This window comes from Anomaloglossus baeobatrachus, chromosome 1 (genome assembly GCF_048569485.1).
Source record: "Anomaloglossus baeobatrachus isolate aAnoBae1 chromosome 1, aAnoBae1.hap1, whole genome shotgun sequence".
NCBI classification, from domain to species: Eukaryota; Metazoa; Chordata; class Amphibia; order Anura; family Aromobatidae; genus Anomaloglossus; species Anomaloglossus baeobatrachus.
In genome coordinates this window covers 29,134,584-29,154,583 of record NC_134353.1, presented here as the reverse complement: position 1 = coordinate 29,154,583, position 20,000 = coordinate 29,134,584, and the positions used below count along the sequence as shown (strand labels likewise).

At 46.7% G+C, this 20,000-nt stretch overlaps 1 protein-coding gene across 1 annotated transcript in view; it reads left to right on the top strand.

The window, feature by feature from the left end:
• Positions 1 to 20,000, top strand: part of SFXN5 (sideroflexin 5) — a 261,225-nt gene that overhangs the window by 59,279 nt on the left and 181,946 nt on the right. Inside the window, exons 7-9 of the mRNA XM_075346236.1 lie at positions 11,435 to 11,488; positions 15,209 to 15,265; positions 18,440 to 18,505. Coding sequence (XP_075202351.1) covers positions 11,435 to 11,488; positions 15,209 to 15,265; positions 18,440 to 18,505 — 177 coding nt within the window. The remainder of the gene's footprint in view (positions 1 to 11,434; positions 11,489 to 15,208; positions 15,266 to 18,439; positions 18,506 to 20,000) is intronic.

Here is a 20,000-nt window from a genome sequence, read left to right as displayed (position 1 = left end):
CGTATATTTGGATTATAAGACGCACCCCCAAAATTTGGGGGAACAAAAGTGCGTCTTATAAAGCGAAAAATACGGTATATATAATTATATTATAAAAATACATTTTTATATATATTACATTTTATTTTTATTATATATAATATAATTTTACACACATATATGTATGTGTGTGTGTGTATATATAAATTAGATCATAATATATGTATATAGATAGATAATGTGTGTGTGTGTGTGTGTGTATATATATATATATATACAGTATTGTTGGCACCCCTGCAATTCTGTCAGATAATACTCAGTTTCTTCTTGAAAATGATTGCAATCACAAATTCTTTGGTATTATTATCTTCATTTATTTTGCTTGCAATGAAAAAAACACAAAAGAGAATGAAACAAAAATCAAATTCTTCTTTGTAAACTGCTCCAGGTCCCTGAGATGTGAAGGGTGCCTTCTCCAAACTGCCATTTTGAGATCTCTCCACAGGTGCTCTATGGGGTTCAGGTCTGGACTCATTGCTGGCCACTTTAGTAGTCTCCAGTGCTTTCTCACAAACCATTTTCTAGTGCTTTTTGAAGTGTGTTTTGGGTCATTGTCCTGCTGGAAGACCCATGAAGTCTGAGGGAGACCCAGCTTTCTCACACTGGGCCCTACATTGTGCTGCAAAATTTGTTGGTAGTCTTCAGACTTCATAATGCCATGCACACGGTCACGCAGTCCAGTGCCAGAGGCAGCAAAGCAACCCCAAAACATCAGGGAACCTCCGCCATGTTTGACTGTAGGGACCGTGTTCTTTTCTTTGAATGCCTCTTTTTTCCCCTGTAAACTCTATGTTGATGGCTTTTCCCAAAAAGCTCTACTTTTGTCTTATCTGACCAGAGAACATTCTTCCAAAGCGTTTTAGGCTTTCTCAGGTAAGTTTTGGCAAACTCCAGCCTGGCTTTTTTATGTCTCGGGGTAAGAAGTGGGGTCTTCCTGGGTATCCTACCATAGAGTCCCTTTTCATTCAGACGCCGACGGATAGTACGGGTTGACACTGTTGTACCCTCGGACTGCAGGGCAGCTTGAACTTGTTTGGATGTTAGTCGAGGTTCTTTATCCACCATCCGCACAATCTTGTGTTGAAATCTCTCGTCAATTTTTCTTTTCCTTCCACATCTAGGGAGGTTACCACAGTGCCATGGGCTTTACACTTCTTGATGACACTGCGCACCGTAGACACAGGAACTTTCAGGTCTTTGGAGATGGACTTGTAGCCTTGAGATTGCTCATGCTTCCTCACAATTTGGATTCTCAAGTCCTCAGACAGTTCTTTGGTCTTCTTTCTTTTCTCCATGCTCAATGTGGTGCACACAAGGACACAGGACAGAGGCTGAGTCAACTTTAATCCATGTCAACTGGCTGCAAGTGTGATTTATTATTGCCAGCACCTGTTAGGTGCCACAGGTAAGTTACAGGGGCTGTTATTACACAAATTACAGAAGCATCACAGGATTTTTCAAACAGTGCCAATACTTTTGTCCACCCCTTTTTTATGTTTGGTGTGGAATTATATCCAATTTGGCTTTATGACAATTTTTTTTTTCTCATTGAAGACAAATTAAATGAAGATAATAATACCAAAGAATTTGTGATTGCAATCATTTTCAAGAAGAAACTGACAGAATTGCAGGGTGCCAATACTTTCGGCCAGCACTGTATTTGTGTGTGTGTGTGTGTGTGTATGTGTGTGTGTGTGTATATATATATATATATATATATATATATATATATATATATATATAATATATATATATATAATATATATAATATATATATATGTGTGTGTGTGTATATTGTGAGGCAGTGACAGGGGTAATATTTGAAGACCGCTATGTGTCCCCCAGAATGTGTCTGGAAACCCTCTGAGTTTGCTATAGCTATTACTGGGAGTATAGCACAAAGGGTAACAGGGAGGCAGATCCCTCCTCCCAGTCTGGTTTTGTAGCAATCCTCATGTCCGGCATTTTCGTTTAAATCATGCAGAGCACAGCAGGGTGTGTCTCAGTTGAGAGCCAGGCTTGGTGAAGCTAACACATGCGGTGTGAGCTGGGCTGGCTCTGTGTGGAGTGAACACAGGCCAAGAGTGTGAGCCTAGGAGAACCTTATACAGATCCCTGCGGTTAACGGGGTCCTAAGGTAACAAGACTTTTTGATGCAAAGAATTTGTCTATATGCACCGGCTGTGATCCGGAAGAGACTTTGACTGTGGGAATTTGGATCTATTTATGCTGCAACAATAAATAGACTGTTGGTGTGAACACGCTGCTGCCTCACTGCCTCACGTTTTTGCCCAAACAACGCTGCTACCTCACATTATGGTGGAGAATGCGGGCATGGCAGCCTGGTTGCTAAGGGCAATGGCCTAAGAGGTACTTACCCGGAAAAAAAAAAAATAATTTTTTTTTCTACTGACTGTTTACGGTGGATCGGCGGGTCCACGAAGCCTGCAGGCGTTGCAGCCTGGTTGCTAGGGGCAACAACCCAGTTTTCACATGTTTATGATCAAGCCTGCAAAGTTACAGTTTAACTCAGCAGCCACCATGGAGGATCTTGTAAAGCAGCTGGCCCAGGCTAATGCTCAGCAGCAACAAACCAATGTCCAGCTCCAGCGGGCGTTCATTCAGCAACAGGAGACAAACAGCTTGTTGGCTAAGCAGCTTTCTGCTCTGCGAGAAGCGCTCCCAGCGGTAACTCCAGGTCATCCAGTCCTTCCTGCGGCCCAGGACAGAGTAAGGGCAGCACTTACGAAGATGAGTGCAGAGGACGACCCAGAAGCCTTTCTCTCCGTGTTTGAGAGGACCGCTGAGCGAGAGAAATTGTCTACCGACCGTTGGACTGATGTCGTGGCCCCGTTCTTGGTAGGTGAACCCCAAAAAGCCTACCTGGATCTCAGCACGGAGGATGCCAAGGACTATGGCATACTGAAAGGTGAGATCCTTGCACGAATGGGGGTTAACACTTATCTCCGGGCCCAACGAGTGAACCAGTGGTCCTTTGAGGAGGGAAAACCTGCACGCTCACAGGCCCATGTCTTACTGGACCTTGTAAAAAAATGGCTGCAGCCGGAGGCCTTGAACCCCGGACAGATGATTGAGCGGGTGGTGATTGAACGGTTTGTGCGGACTTTGCCAGCCCCCATTCAACGGTGGGTGGGACAGGGGGACCCCGGTACCCTAGACCAGCTAGTGAATTTGGTGGAACGCTACACAGCTACCCAGGAGTTGGTCCGGGACTCTGCTTCACGGCGGGCACTCCGTAGGGATACGCCCCCTTCACAGTTGGTAAAAGACTCCCGTCCCTCCTCGGGTGCTGCTCCGTCTTCAGCCCTGGCAGAGAGTAAACCCCAGACTAAGGTCAGTAGGAGTCCCGGTTCCCCAAAGTCAGACACCCGAAACAGGGACACCTCTGCTGTTATGTGCTGGCGGTGCCATCAGCTCGGGCATGTGATGGCACAGTGCCCACTCACATCAGAACCCATGGACTGCCGGTACGCTCGCCGGGTATCAATGTATGCCCATACTGTTTGTACCGTAAGCACTGTTACTATGGGGGAGGAGCCCCATCTCTGCAAAGTACGTGTTAATGGCTATACAGCAGAGGCTTTGTTGGACTCAGGAAGTTTAGTGACTCTTGTACATGCCTCCTTGGTCTCCGGGGAAAACCCTACGGGACATAAAGTAGGGGTACTTTGTATTCATGGAGACCTACGTGAATACCCTATGGAAAGGGTCACCATTGCTACCTCGTGTGGAGAGGTACAACATGAAGTGGGGGTGATGAAAAGACTTCCATATGCTGTTATTTTGGGAAGAGACTTGCCCCTGTTCTGGACATTATGTGGGAGGCGACCTAGCCCTCCGAGGTGTATGGTTGAACCAGGCCCTGAGCCGGACGATCCCGACTCAGGGATACCTGCCGTAGGGGTCACCACTATAGGGACAGAGTGTAACCCTGCCAGGTTCCCCCTAGAGGTAATGGCAGGAGAGGTTGAGCCACCCGAGGCAATCCCGGAGTTGAACGTGTCTCCAGATAATTTCGGAACAGCACAGCTCCGGGACCCCACATTGGCTCCTGGACGTGGAAATGTACAGGTAATTGATGGGGTACCCCAGCGGCCTGGTGCCAGGCTGGAAACTCCCTACATGGCTCTAAAGCGAGAGTTGCTCTATCGGGTTGATACAATCCGGGGGGAAATAGTGGAACAGTTGGTGGTCCCTCAGCCGTACCGCCGTCAGACCTTGGAATTGGCTCATAACCACCTAATGAGTGGGCACCTAGGTGAAGAGAAAACGCGGGAACGCATGTTTCAGCGGTTTTACTGGGCAGGGGTCGGCGCAGAAATCAAGAGGTTCTGTGAGTCCTGCCCAGTTTGTCAGTTGACCGCACCAACGCACCGTTTCCGTAGTCCTCTGATACCTTTACCCATTATAGAGGTGCCTTTTGAGCGGATTGCTATGGATCTGATCGGACCCATTGTAAAATCAGCCCGTGGTCACCAGCACATCCTGGTAGTGATGGATTACGCGACACGTTATCCGGAGGCCATTCCACTACGTCACACCTCGGCGAGGCTTATTGCTCGGGAGTTGTTTGCTATGTTCTGTCGCGTGGGGTTACCCAAAGAAATCCTGACCGATCAGGGCACTCCCTTTATGTCTAAAATTACAAAGGAACTGTGCAAACTCCTCCAGATCAAGCAGCTACGCACGTCGGTGTACCATCCCCAGACTGATGGTCTAGTGGAACGTTTTAATAAAACTCTAAAGGCTATGTTGAAAAAGGTGGTCTCCAAAGAGGGGAAAGATTGGGACATGTTATTGCCCTATTTAATGTTCGCTATCCGCGAGGTCCCACAATCTTCCACCGGGTTCTCGCCATTTGAGTTACTGTATGGCAGACATCCGCGGGGACTGCTGGATATAGTTAAGGAAACTTGGGAACAGGAGCCCACCCCTCACAAAAGCACAGTGGAATACGTTATGGGTATGCAGGATCGTATCACGGCAATAATGCCCATTGTTAAAGAGCATTTGCTGGATGCTCAGGCAGCCCAAAGTACTCAGTATAATAGAAAGGCCTCCATCAGGTCTTTTAAACCGGGAGATCGTGTCTTAGTCCTAATACCTACTGCAGAAAGTAAGTTCTTAGCCAAATGGCAAGGTCCCTATGAGATCCGGGAGAAAGTGGGGGAAGTAAACTATAAGGTGTATCAGCCAGGTAGAAGAAAACCAGAGCAAATCTACCATGTAAACCTGCTGAAGGCATGGAAAGACAGGGAATGTATGGTGGCTGATGTAACGTTGGACCTAACCTTTTCAGGTGCCTTGACAACAACAAAGGAGGAGTCCCCTGATGATGAATTGGGAGTGAGGATAGGGGATTCTCTCTCAAAACAGCAGAGATGGGAGTCTCGGAGGTTAGTGCAGCGGAATACGGATGTGTTCTCAAGCCTACGCGGCCGAACAACCGTAATCCACCATGATATTGTCACCGAGCCTCAAGTAAGGGTACGCCTGAGGCCATACCGGGTACCAGAGGCTCGTAGGCAAGCCATTGCGGAGGAGGTAAAAAAGATGCTCCAACTAGGGGTTATTGAAAAATCCACGAGCGAATGGGCCAGTCCCATTGTGCTGATCCCGAAACCAGACGGTTCTTTAAGATTCTGTAATGACTTCCGAAAGTTAAATGAGGTATCGAAGTTTGATATGTATCCCATGCCCAGGGTCGATGAGCTGATAGAGAGACTGGGACGGGCCCAGTACTTCACGACTCTTGATCTCACTAAAGGTTACTGGCAGGTGCCGCTGACAGAGGCGGCAAAAGAAAAGACCGCTTTTGTCACGCCAGGGGGGCTCTATCACTATGTCGTCTTGCCATTTGGTTTACATGGGGCTCCGGCCACGTTTCAGAGATTAATGGACATAGTGTTAGAACCCCATCAACCATATGCCTCCGCATATTTGGATGACATCATCATCTATAGCAGTGACTGGAGCACCCACTTATCTCAGGTACAAGCGGTAGTGGATTCGCTCAGAGCTGCTGGTCTGACGGCGAATCCAAGCAAATGTGCTATGGGTCTCAAAGAAGCCCGTTACTTGGGGTATGTGATAGGCCAAGGGGTTATCAAGCCACAAGTAAACAAAATCAAAGCCATTCAAAACTGGCCTCGTCCCCTTACCACAAAACAGGTAAGAGCCTTTCTGGGTATAATGGGGTATTACCGACGATTCATACCCAATTTTGCTGGAAGGTCGGCGCCTTTGTCCGATCTTTTAAAAGGGAAGAAGTCGGTCATGGTCCACTGGACTACACAAGCAGAGGAAGCCTTTCAGGTGCTAAAGGTAGTCCTATGTGGTCAGCCTGTCCTTGTCAACCCTGACTTTCAAAAGGAGTTTATAGTACAGGCAGATGCCTCTGAGGTGGGTCTGGGGGGAGTTTATAGTACAGACAGATGCCTCTGAGGTGGGTCTGGGGGGAGTTTATAGTACAGGCAGATACCTCTGAGGTGGGTCTGGGGGGAGTTTTATAGTACAGGCAGATGCCTCTGAGGTGGGTCTGGGGGGAGTTTATAGTACAGGCAGATGTCTCTGAGGTGGGTCTGGGGGGAGTTTATAGTACAGGCAGATGCCTCTGAGGTGGGTCTGGGGGGGAGTTTATAGTACAGGCAGATACCTCTGAGGTGGGTCTGGGGGGAGTTTATAGTACAGGCGGATGCCTCTGAGGTGGGTCTGGGGGGAGTTTATAGTACAGGCAGATGCCTCTGAGGTGGGTCTGGGGGGAGTTTATAGTACAGGCAGATGCCTCTGAGGTGGGTCTGGGGGGAGTTTATAGTACAGGCAGATGCCTCTGAGGTGGGTCTGGGGGGAGTTTATAGTACAGGCAGATGCCTCTGAGGTGGGTCTGGGGGGAGTTTATAGTACAGGCAGATGCCTCTGAGGTGGGTATGGGGGGAGTTTATAGTACAGGCAGATGCCTCTGAGGTGGGTCTGGGGGGAGTTTATAGTACAGGCAGATGCCTCTGAGGTGGGTCTGGGGGGAGTTTATAGTACAGGCAGATGCCTCTGAGGTGGGTCTGGGGGGAGTTTATAGTACAGGCAGATGCCTCTGAGGTGGGTCTGGGGGGAGTTTATAGTACAGGCAGATGCCTCTGAGGTGGGTCTGGGGGGAGTTTATAGTACAGGCAGATGCCTCTGAGGTGGGTCTGGGGGGAGTTTATAGTACAGGCAGATGCCTCTGAGGTGGGTCTGGGGGGAGTTTATAGTACAGGCAGATGCCTCTGAGGTGGGTCTGGGGGGAGTTTATAGTACAGGCAGATGCCTCTGAGGTGGGTCTGGGGGGAGTTTATAGTACAGGCAGATGCATCTGAGGTGGGTCTGGGGGGAGTTTATAGTACAGGCAGATGCCTCTGAGGTGGGTCTTGGTGCGGTTCTGTCCCAGGAGGTAGATGGAGAAGAGCACCCGGTCACCTATTTGAGTAGAAAACTCACCCCGGCAGAGAAGAATTATAGCATAGTGGAGAAGGAGTGCCTGGCCATAAAATGGGCTCTGGAATCCCTACGCTACTACCTGCTGGGGCGACACTTTCGCCTGGTGACAGACCACTCCCCTTTGGTCTGGATGAGGAATGCTAGGGAGAGAAATGCTAGAGTCACCAGGTGGTTTCTCTCCTTGCAGAACTTTCACTTTTCTGTGGAACACCGGGCTGGTAGGTTGCAGGGCAATGCGGATGCCCTGTCCAGAGGTCCCTGTATATTTGGCAAAAGTTCAACCCCGCCCGTTTGAACTGAGGGGGGGAATATGTGAGGCAGTGACAGGGGTAATATTTGAAGACCGCTATGTGTCCCCCAGAATGTGTCTGGAAACCCTCTGAGTTTGCTATAGCTATTACTGGGAGTATAGCACAAAGGGTAACAGGGAGGCAGATCCCTCCTCCCAGTCCAGGTTTTGTAGCAATCCTCATGTCCGGCATTTTCGTTTAAATCATGCCTAGCACAGCAGGGTGTGTCTCAGTTGAGAGCCAGGCTTGGTGAAGCTAACACATGCTGTGTGAGCTGGGCTGGCTCTGTGTGGAGTGAACACAGGCCAAGAGTGTGAGCCTAGGAGAACCTTACACAGATCCCTGCGGTTATCGGGGTCCTAAGGTAACAAGACTTTTTGATGCAAAGAATTTGTCTATATGCACCGGCTGTGATCCGGAAGAGACTTTGACTGTGGGAATTTGGATCTATTTATGCTGCAACAATAAATAGACTGTTGGTGTGAACACGCTGCTGCCTCACTGCCTCACGTTTTTGCCCAAACAACGCTGCTACCTCACATTATATGTATATATATATATTATATATAAAATGACATGCCCGCCCCAGGGCTGGAGGTACTCTGAACCGGCCCGGACTAGTCCGGGGTCTTCAGCGGTGGCGGGGTTCTGCCTTCGTGACCCTGGCGGTGTTTTTCAAATAATAGGGGATGATGCTAGGAGTTATATTTTTAGAGATTTATTTAAAGTTGACACCACCTGTGGTTTTGCGGCCTCGTGAGCCGCCGCTGCGCTGTGGGTTTCTCGGGGCAGGTGATGAGGGCGCAGCTGAGGTTTTCTCACTCCCCATAGGTAGAGTGAGACCCTGAGATAACCGTTGCTGATAGGAAAAGGCTTTGATGTCAGGTTGTGAGGCAGGAGGAAGGAGACGACACCAGGGCTTTGCAACTAGTCTTTTACTCACTGTACTAGTTCTCAGGTGACAGATTAGTCCACCATGGTATGCCGGGATCCTCAGTGATGGGCAACCACCGATCCTGAATAAGGAGGCCAGTACCGGTTCTCCCTTTTGTTTGCCTTTCCTGGCCGTCTCTCTGCGCTCACCCTCCTGTCCTGCGCCTCCACACACCGTGCCCTGAGCCAGGGGCCACGGACCACCAGTGGGAATGTTGCCTGCCTGGCTCCATCCGGGAATCTTCAAAGGGACTTCTGCCTGCCCAGCTCCCTGGTCCTCTGTGCTCCCCTTCCAGCGGATTTGTGTGCTGCTTGTGACCCAGAGGTGCGTACAGCCACCCCGGCCTCCGGTGTTACTAGGAAGTCCTGAAGTATCGTCCTAGCCTAGGGACCGGGACCCCATGTGCCACCAATCCCTTCAACTTAAGCTGTTGCTTGTCAAATATGACTATAGGGGGTCTGACACACTCTTCCCCTAAGTCTCTGAGATTCTCTCGTCAGTCTCCTCAGAGCCGAGCAGGACCCCGGGACCCTCACTCCTCGTCTCTCTCCTCCCTCCTCCTGACTGACTGAGGCTGGTTTCACACTACGTTTATTTAACATCCGTCCATAACGGTTTTTTAGCGGAAAAACGGATCCAGTGCAAATGCGTTTTCACTTCAATGCATTTGCAATGGACTCACGTTAACATGCGTTCACCTGCGTTTGCGTGCGTTATAGTGAGGATCCAGCGACTTGCAGTTTTTTTACATCTTTCAAAAACGCTACTTGTAGCGTTTTTGAGCTGCGTCCAAATACTGCATGTCACCGGATCCTGACTAAACAGCACGCAAACGCATGTGAACGCTGGCATGCTGATAGACAGGATCCTGCTTGCTCTACTGAGCATGCCCAGAACCAGTCTCGCGTGATCTGTCTCTCTCTCCTCCTCCCTCCCTCACCCTCTCTCTCTCTATCTGTCTTTCCCCCTTCCTCCCCTCCGTCTCCTCCACCTGAGAGCTGCGGACACTCGTAACCAAGGTAAATATCGGGTAACCACTTCTCTTAGTTACCCGATGTTTACGTTGGTTACGTGTACAGACAGCCCTGCTCCTAGCAGCTGCAGACACTCGTAACCAAGATAAATATCGGGTATCCAAGGCCGATGTTTACCTTGGTTACCAGCGTCTGCAGCTGTCAGAAGCCGGCTCCCAGTCTAGCTCCCCTCACTCCCGATCACATGACTCCAATGCCCGCCCCTAAACATCCAGTGCAGGATCCTGCAAAATAACAGATGCGTTTGCATGCGTTTTTTGCTGTAAAAGCAGGATCCGCTTTTGCAGCAAAAAAACGTTCCTGACGCATGTTAAATAAACGTAGTGTGAAACCAGCCTGACTCTGTCCACGGTCCACTGTCAACTTTCAAACTTAGCTCTGCCCATTTTACCTCCGACACCTCACCACTAAGCTCCTCCCTCTAGATGGTTCTGCACGGGGAGTAAGTGCCATAGCCAGATACTGCTCACAGCATTAATGGCCCCTGCCCCGCCCTGACCTAATGTGTGAGCTAAAACTTGGGTGTCTGCAGGTTTTTGATGCGTGAACCAATAGATGGCCTCTGTCTTACGCAGGATGGGGCACCACACCTCTGACTGAGGTGCAGTACCTCTGTGGCGATGGCAGCCTCAGGGGCGCCACATATATATATGTGTCTGTGTGTGTGTGTGTGTGTGTGTATACATTATATATATATATATATATATATATATATATATATATATATATACTGTATAATGTGTGTGTGTGTGTATTCATATATACACTGTATAATACTGTATAATGTGTGTATGTGTGTATGTGTATATATATATATATATAGTATAATATGTATATTGTATAATATATATATGTATAATGTATATTGTATAATATAAATATATATATTTACATATATATTTATATTATACAATATACATTATACATATATATATATTATACAATATACATATTATACTATATATATATATATATATATATATACACATACACACACACACACACATTATACAGTGTATATATATATATATATATATATATATATATAATTAGTTATATATATATATATGTTATATAGGTTTTTTTTATATATAATATATATAATATATATATATATATATATAATATATATAATATATATATATATATATATATAATTTAGTTAGTTATATATATATTACTGTGTGTATGTATATATGTACACACACAGACACAGCCAGCAGCCTCTATAGTGAATACATATTATTTATTTTTATTTATTTATTTTTCCGTTCTTATTGACAGATGCTTCCAGCACAGACTATAGGGATGTCTTTGTAGTTTGGATCTATGCTCTTAAATAACCTTAGAAATGCAATCCTCAGATGTGGGTATGCTGCGGAGTGATGGTGGATGGCTGCACGCCGCGCTCCGCTGACTGATTGTCCACAGACCTGAACGAATCCCGGATATTTTTAGATCTGCCGCATTCATATTTCATATGTTGTTCCGGTGACTCTCCTGCTGTCTGACCGAGCGCAGTTCGGAGGAGTCATATCATGCCTTCCAGTAATCCGGCACTGGAGCATCCCATCATCCAGAATACAAGCTCCGATCCCAAGACTCACTGACCAGCCATGCCTAATGTCTTGTATTTACTTCTACAGGTTGTGGGTCTTCTGCTGCCAAATCAGACCCTGTCATCTACAGTCTTCTGGCAGGTAAGAGGCTTTCTGTACAGAGACAGCAGGGGGCCGGGCAAGGGTTACAGTGGGGTCTTCTACATAGCAGGCAGTATTATAGTAGTTATATTCTTGTACATAGGGAGCAGTATTTTATAGTAGTTATATTCTTGTATATAAGTGCAGTATTATAGTAGTTATATTCTTGTACATAGAGGCAGTATTATAGTAGTTATATTCCTGTACATAGGGGCAGTATTATAGTAGTTATATTCTTGTACATAGGAGCAGTATTATAGTAGTTATATTCTTGTATATAGGGGGCAGTATTATAGTAGTTATATTCTTGTACACAGGGGCAGTATTATAGCAGTTATATTCTTGTACATAGGAGCAGTATTATAGTAGTTATATTCCTGTACATAGGGGCAGTATTATAGTAGTTATATTCCTGTACATAGGGGCAGTATTATAGTAGTTATATTCTTGTACATAGGGGCAGTATTATAGTAGTTATATTCTTGTACATAGGGGGCAGTATTATAGTAGTTATATTCTTGTACATAGGGGCAGTATTATAGTAGTTATATTCTTGTACATAGGAGCAGTATTGTAGCAGTTATATTCTTGTACATAGGGGGCACTATTATAGTAGTTATATTCTTGTACATAGGGGCAGTATTATAGTAATATTCTTGTACATAGGGGCAGTATTATAGTAGTTATATTCTTGTACATAGGGGGCAGTATTATAGTAGTTATATTCCTGTACATAGGGGGCAGTATTATAGTAGTTATATTCTTGTACATAGGGGCAGTATTATAGTAGTTATATTCTTGTATATAGGGGCAGTATTATAGCAGTTATATTCTTGTATATAGGGGCAGTATTATAGTAGTTATATTCTTGTACATAGGAGCACTATTATAGTAGTTATATTCTTGTACATAGGAGCAGTATTATAGTAGTTATATTCTTGTACAATGGGGGGGCAGTATTATAGTAGTTATATTCTTGTACATAGGAGCAGTATTATAGTAGTTATATTCTTGTATATAGGGGGCAGTATTATAGTAGTTATATTCTGGTACATAGGGGCAGTATTATAGTAGTTATATTCTTGTACATAGGAGCAGTATTATAGTAGTTATATTCTTGTACATAGGAGGCAGTATTATAGCAGTTATATTTCTGTACATAGGGGCAGTATTATAGTAGTTATATTCTTGTATATAGGGGGCAGTATTATAGTAGTTATATTCTTGTACATAGGGGCAGTATTATAGTAGTTATATTCTTGTACATAGGGGCAGTATTATAGTAGTTATATTCTTGTATATAGGGGCCAGTATTATAGTAGTTATATTCCTGTATATAGGGGGCAGTATTATAGTAATTATATTCTTGTACATAGGGGCAGTATTATAGTAGTTATATTCTTGTACATAGGGGGGCAGTATTATAGTAGTTATATTCTTGTACATAGGGGGCAGTATTATAGTAGTTATATTCTTGTACATAGGGGGCAGTATTATAGTAGTTATATTCTTGTACATAGGGGCAGTATTATAGTAGTTATATTCCTGTATATAGGGGGCAGTATTATAGTAATTATATTCTTGTACATAGGGGCAGTATTATAGTAGTTATATTCTTGTACATAGGGGGCAGTATTATAGAAGTTATATTCTTGTATATAGGGGCAGTATTATAGCAGTTATATTCTTGTATATAGGGGCAGTATTATAGTAGTTATATTCTTGTACATAGGGGCAGTATTATAGCAGTTATATTCCTGTACATAGGGGCAGTATTATTGTAGTTATATTCTTGTACATAGGAGCAGTATTATAGTAGATATATTCTTGTATATAGGGGGCAGTATTATAGTAGTTATATTCTTGTACATAGGGGGCAGTATTATAGTAGTTATATTCCTGTACATAGGGGGCAGTATTATAGCAGTTATATTCCTGTACATAGGGGGCAGTATTATAGTGGTTATATTTTTGTACATAAGAGCAGTATTATAGTAGTTATATTCTTGTACATAGGGGGCAGTATTATAGCAGTTATATTCCTGTACATAGGGGGCAGTATTATAGTGGTTATATTCTTGTACATAGGAGCAGTATTATAGTAGTTATATTCTTGTACATAGGGGGCAGTATTATAGCAGTTATATTCTTGTACATAGGGGGCAGTATTATAGTAGTTATATTCCTGTACATAGGGGGCAGTATTATAGTAGTTATATTCTTGTACAATGGGGGGGCAGTATTATAGTAGTTATATTCTTGTACATAAGAGCAGTATTATAGTAGTTATATTCTTGTACATAGGGGGCAGTATTATAGCAGTTATATTCCTGTACATAGGGGGCAGTATTATAGTGGTTATATTCTTGTACATAGGAGCAGTATTATAGTAGTTATATTCTTGTACATAGGGGGCAGTATTATAGCAGTTATATTCTTGTACATAGGGGGCAGTATTATAGTAGTTATATTCCTGTACATAGGGGGCAGTATTATAGTAGTTATATTCTTGTACAATGGGGGGGCAGTATTATAGTAGTTATATTCTTGTACATAGGAGCAGTATTATAGTAGTTATATTCTTGTACATAGGAGGCAGTATTATAGCAGTTATATTTCTGTACATAGGGGCAGTATTATAGTAGTTATATTCTTGTATATAGGGGGCAGTATTATAGTAGTTATATTCTTGTACATAGGGGCAGTATTATAGTAGTTATATTCTTGTACATAGGGGGCAGTATTATAGTAGTTATATTCTTGTACATAGGGGGCAGTATTATAGTAGTTATATTCTTGTACATAGGGGCAGTATTATAGTAGTTATATTCCTGTATATAGGGGGCAGTATTATAGTAATTATATTCTTGTACATAGGGGCAGTATTATAGTAGTTATATTCTTGTACATAGGGGGCAGTATTATAGTAGTTATATTCCAGTACATAGGGGCAGTATTATAGCAGTTATATTCCAGTACATAGGGGCAGTATTATAGCAGTTATATTCTTGTATATAGGGGCAGTATTATAGCAGTTATATTCCTGTATATAGGGGCAGGTGCTGTTTTGGGCTCAGGTTTCCGGATGTTGTCTGCTCTGTCCGTTCGGCACGTCTCTGTGGGTCGGCTAGTGTGTGGCAGTGAGGAGGTTAATCCGCAGAGCGCTGATCCCACTCACAGCCGGTGACATGTGTTTGTCGCTGTCACCACCGTGACATTTAGAAAGCTGCCGTGGGCTTTGATAACTCCTGCGTGGATCGGAGGGCCGTCTGTTCACTGCGGTAAACACTGCGCCTGTCACAGGAACCGGCGTATCCCCTGCGCAGACACAAAGTGCGGCTGATCCCACCGCAGAGCCCCCTCACCGCGGCCCAAAGAGGAGATTAAAATTACGCAGCTTCTCCGTCAGATCCCCATGACAACACTTCTTGCCCCCATTATCAGGCAGCTCACTGTCCAGGGAATGAAGCCTTGTCTAGTGGTTTTCAGTTCCACCCCATTTTCCAGATCTGCTTGCTGTCAGTGAATAGATTACATCCTAAATCCAAAGAGTGGAGAACCATTGTATGAGGGGCAAAGCCTCGCCTGATGAGCGCCTGCTGGGAGTTGTAGTCTCACAATGATGGCTGTGATGTGGGTCCCGGGAGCCTGTGTGACCCCTCAGTGATGCGGGGACCCCCGGCCCACACCCCCATAACTTTCTGCTTTTCTCTTCCGCAGTGGTTGAATCAGAGTCACAATGCGGGTGTCAACTATGCAAATCGCAACGCGAGCAAGGTGAGACGCCTCCGTCCCCGCGACCCCCGGGGTGCCGCTCATCCAATCACCACGGACATTTCACCCCGGCTGCTGTCTTTCACTGTATTTTCATGTTTTTCATCCTTTCTGTCATCTGCATGTCGCTGGCAGGGTAAGTAGCGTCACACTCGCCCGCACCCCCCCATCATCTGCAGTGTCCGTACCCCCATCATCTGCAGTGTCCGTACCCCCATCATCTGCAGTGTCCGTACCCCCGTCGTCTGCAGTGTCCGTACCCCCGTCGTCTGCAGTGTCCGTACCCCCGTCGTCTGCAGTGGCCGTACCCCCGTCGTCTGCAGTGTCCGTACCCCCGTCGTCTGCAGTGTCCGTACCCCCGTCGTCTGCAGTGTCCGTACCCCCGTCGTCTGCAGTGTCCGTACCCCCGTCGTCTGCAGTGTCCGTACCCCCGTCGTCTGCAGTGTCCGTACCCCCGTCGTCTGCAGTGTCCGTACCCCCGTCGTCTGCAGTGTCCGTACCCCCGTCGTCTGCAGTGGCCGTACCCCCGTCGTCTGCAGTGGCCGTACCCCCGTCGTCTGCAGTGGCCGTACCCCCGTCGTCTGCAGTGGCCGTACCCCCGTCGTCTGCAGTGGCCGTACCCTCGTCCTCCGCTTTCCATTTCTCCCACCTTTGCAGCTGTTGTAGAAACCTCCAGAAAGATCTCATACACTTTCTTTCAATCTTTATCGTTTCTTCACTAGCTCTGCTTGTTGTCAGTGTATAGTATCATCTTTTCAGACCAGACTGTTGTATCTTACCTGCACTGATACATTGGACCAAACTGTCTAGATAGGAGTTCTTGTGTCTTCGTCATATGGTCGCTGAGGATCTGATCACAAGAACGGGGGTCCTCTGCCCCTGTGTGAATAGAGCAATAGTGCACATGCGAACACCGATCCATTCACTTCTGTGAGAGCCATACTGTACCTGTGACCACTGGTCCATTCACCTCTATGGGAGCGGTAGTATACCTGTGACTACTGCTCCATTCACTTCTGTGGGAGGGGTAATACACACGTGACCACTGCTACATTCATCTCTATGGGAGTGGTAGTACATCTGTGACCATTGCTCCAGTCACCTCTATGGGACTACTGCTCTATTCACCTCCATGGGAGCGGTAATGCAGCTGTGACCACTACTCCATTTACCTGCATGGGAGTGGTAGTATACCTTTGATCACTGCTCCATTCACCTCTATGGGAGTGATTGTACACATGGGACCATTGCTCCATTCACCTCTGTGGTAGTGGTAGCACACCTATGACCACTTCTCCATTCACCTGTATTGGAGTGTTAGTACACCTGTGATCACTGCCCCATTCACCTCTATGGGAGCGGTAGTGCACCTGTGAGCCCTGCTCCATTCACCTCTATGGGAGCGGTAGTGCACCTGTGAGCACTGCTCCATTCACCTCTATGGGAGCGGTAGTACACCTGTGATCACTGCTCCATTCACCTCTATGGGAGTGGTAGTACAAATGCGATCACTGCTCCATTCACCTCTATGGGAGTGGTAGTGTACATGACCACTCATCCATTCACCTCTATGGGAGTGGTAGTACACATGTGACCACTGCTCCATTCACCTCTGTGGGAGTGGTAGTACACATGTGACCATTGCTCCAGTTGCCTCTATGGGAGCGGTATTACACCTGTGACCACTGCTCCATTCACTTCTAAGGGAGCCGTAGTGCACCTGTGACCGCCGCTCCATTCACCTCTATGTGAGCGGTAGTGCACCTGTGCCCTCCGCTCCATTCACCTCTATGTGAGCGGTAGTGCACCTGTGACCGCCGCTCCATTCACCTCTATGTGAGCGGTAGTGCACCTGTGACCACCGCTCCATTCACCTCTATGTGAGCGGTAGTGCACCTGTGACCACCGCTCCATTCACCTCTATGGGAGCGGTAGTGCACCTGTGACCGCCGCTCCATTCACCTCTATGGGAGCGGTAGTGCACCTGTGACCGCCGCTCCATTCACCTCTATGGGAGCGGTAGTGCACCTGTGACCGCTGCTGCATTCACCTCTATGGGAGCGGTAGTGCACCTGTGACCGCCGCTCCATTCACCTCTATGGGAGCGGTAGTGAACCTGTGACTGCCGCTCCATTCACCTCTATGTGAGCGGTAGTGCACCTGTGACCGCCGCTCCATTCACCTCTATGTGAGCGGTAGTGCACCTGTGACCGCCGCTCCATTCACCTCTATGGGAGCGGTAGTGCACCTGTGACCGCCGCTCCATTCACCTCTATGTGAGCGGTAGTGCACCTGTGACCGCCGCTCCATTCACCTCTATGGGAGCGGTAGTGCACCTGTGACCGCCGCTCCATTCACCTCTATGTGAGCGGTAGTGCACCTGTGACCGCCGCTCCATTCACCTCTATGTGAGCGGTAGTGCACCTGTGACCGCCGCTCCATTCACCTCTATGTGAGCGGTAGTGCACCTGTGACCGCCGCTCCATTCACCTCTATGGGAGCGGTAGTGCCTGTGTACAGTCTTTCTCTGTTTGCTCTGTCCCCGTCATTCATAGTTGTCACTTATGATACCTTTGGTTGATAGGACAACCCCATTAAACTTTACCTAAGTAAACCTGGACAATCCCTTTAAGAGCCTCCCTCTGTCAGCGGTCACTGAGCTCCTTTTTCCCTCCTTGTAGTAAAGTGTAATAGATCTAATATTAGAGGGTGGCGCTCTAGGCCTTCTGTGTCCCTATGACAACTCTTCTTCCCCTTGCTGTGCAGACCCTCTTACCTTTTTCAGGCCTGTGTAAGAGAACTAGTGATCCTGAGACCTAGCTAGTGCCCTGTGATCACATTTACAGCACAGAAGTGTTGTCATAGGGCACAGTGTTCACTGAATGGACCTCCGTTAACCCCTCCTGGAGGGGAAGCCTTTTTATTAGGCTGTAAGTCTTCCATACACTTTGTGGGTGTTATCTCTGGAGCTTTGCTTTCTGTCAGTGAGCAGAGGCGGCGTTCACTTCTCACAGCTGAGGGTTTGTTACAGTGGCATCCAGTGTAGAGAATTATCTGTAAATACCTGCTCATTCACTGGCAGCAAGCAGAGATCTTGAAATTGCTGGGAATGGAAACACAGAGTATATTGCAGATTGTTTCTGACCTACTTGCTGACGGTCTCCTCTTGTTTTGCAGCCTTCTCCCACGTCTAAGTTCATTCTGGGATACACTGGAGCTGTAGTCAGCGCGGTCTCTATAGCAGTGAGTACACCCGACTCCTCTGCCCTGGCCACTTTTTTATACCGTAGGTACGATTGTGTGGTCTGCGGGCCCTATGATAACACTGAGCGCCAGAGCTGGAAGTGTTGTCATAGGGACATGTAGAGATAATCAGTTCTCATTGGATGCAGTGATACAGTGACCGCGCCACTGAGGAAGAAGTGTATGCCCCATAGTGCGTCAGTTCTAATGCCCCCCGCAGCGCCCCCACAGGTGACATGGAGCATTACACCGCCCTCCTAGGAATCAATGTCGGCTCTGCCGCGCTTTCATAAATAACTGCCTGTCCGGATGTAGCGGGGCGAGAGCGCAGACATCGACTCATTACCCGCCCCATCAATATGGTCACTGGCCGCTCTCCAGCTGCTCGGCCAATTAACTAATAACCCTCACTAATTAGAAAGTGATCGCTCACTAATTGGCCTCATTTATCCGCAGTCCTGCCCACGCAGTGCGGCCGGCCCGGCACATAGCGACACTTACCACATGGTAATATGCTGAATGGAAAACGTGCATCCCCAGCATTGTATCTAAGCTCCTATGGGGGTACACTCTGCTGCACTGTATCCAGGTGGAGGCGGGGAGGGATGCTTCCTTGCTCTACATAATCACAAACTGCAAACACACGACTCGGGAGGGTAACGTCCGGTCACGGTTAGCGCCACCTCTGCCCATAAGCTGCAGTACCACACAACAACCACAGGGGGCATCGTCCCTGCAGACATGTTCTGTTCCTGTTTAATGCTTTTAAAATCTGGTTACAGAAGGGAAAACTCCATGAATAAAGGAAAACATGAGCCAAAATGCCTAGTGCAAGACCTCAGGGGCGGAGCATGTCACAGGAAGTCAGAGAACACCAATGGGAACCTCTCTATTTGGCTCCACCCCCGCAGAGCCAGCATCAGGCAGAACACAGTGTATCCGCTCTGACCAGAGGATTCTGGGAATGACTATACTGTGCAGACATCACAATATTCATCAGGGTCACATGAGATTGAACTGCTGGACCCCCAGTGATGAGAAGTCAGAGCCCCTCCCCCGACACCTCCGACTACACATCAGCCATCACCCCCCTTATATACTAATCTGATGGCTGCACCTCGGCTGGAATTCTGCACAAATTATTACATCTTTGTAGATATTCATGAGACTAAAGAAAAGCTAAAAATCGCGCACCGCAACTTACAGGGGCCGTACAGGGTCAGAACACTCAGCCGCTGTCTGTGTTTATTACCTGGAGTTTTTGCTCTGCTCGATTGAAGGAAATAGGGATGAGCTGCAATACCACATACAACCTGTAACCACGTGTGGCGCTCTTTTTAGAAAGCCGCCATTTATTTCTATTCCTGGACCAAAGAATGAAGTGACTCAAAAATAAATGAATAGAGACAGTAAAAAAGTTAAAACTAATATATAAATAAATTTTTTTTACTTTCACGCCTGATGGAAATATTCTTATATTTTGTTTACCACTATT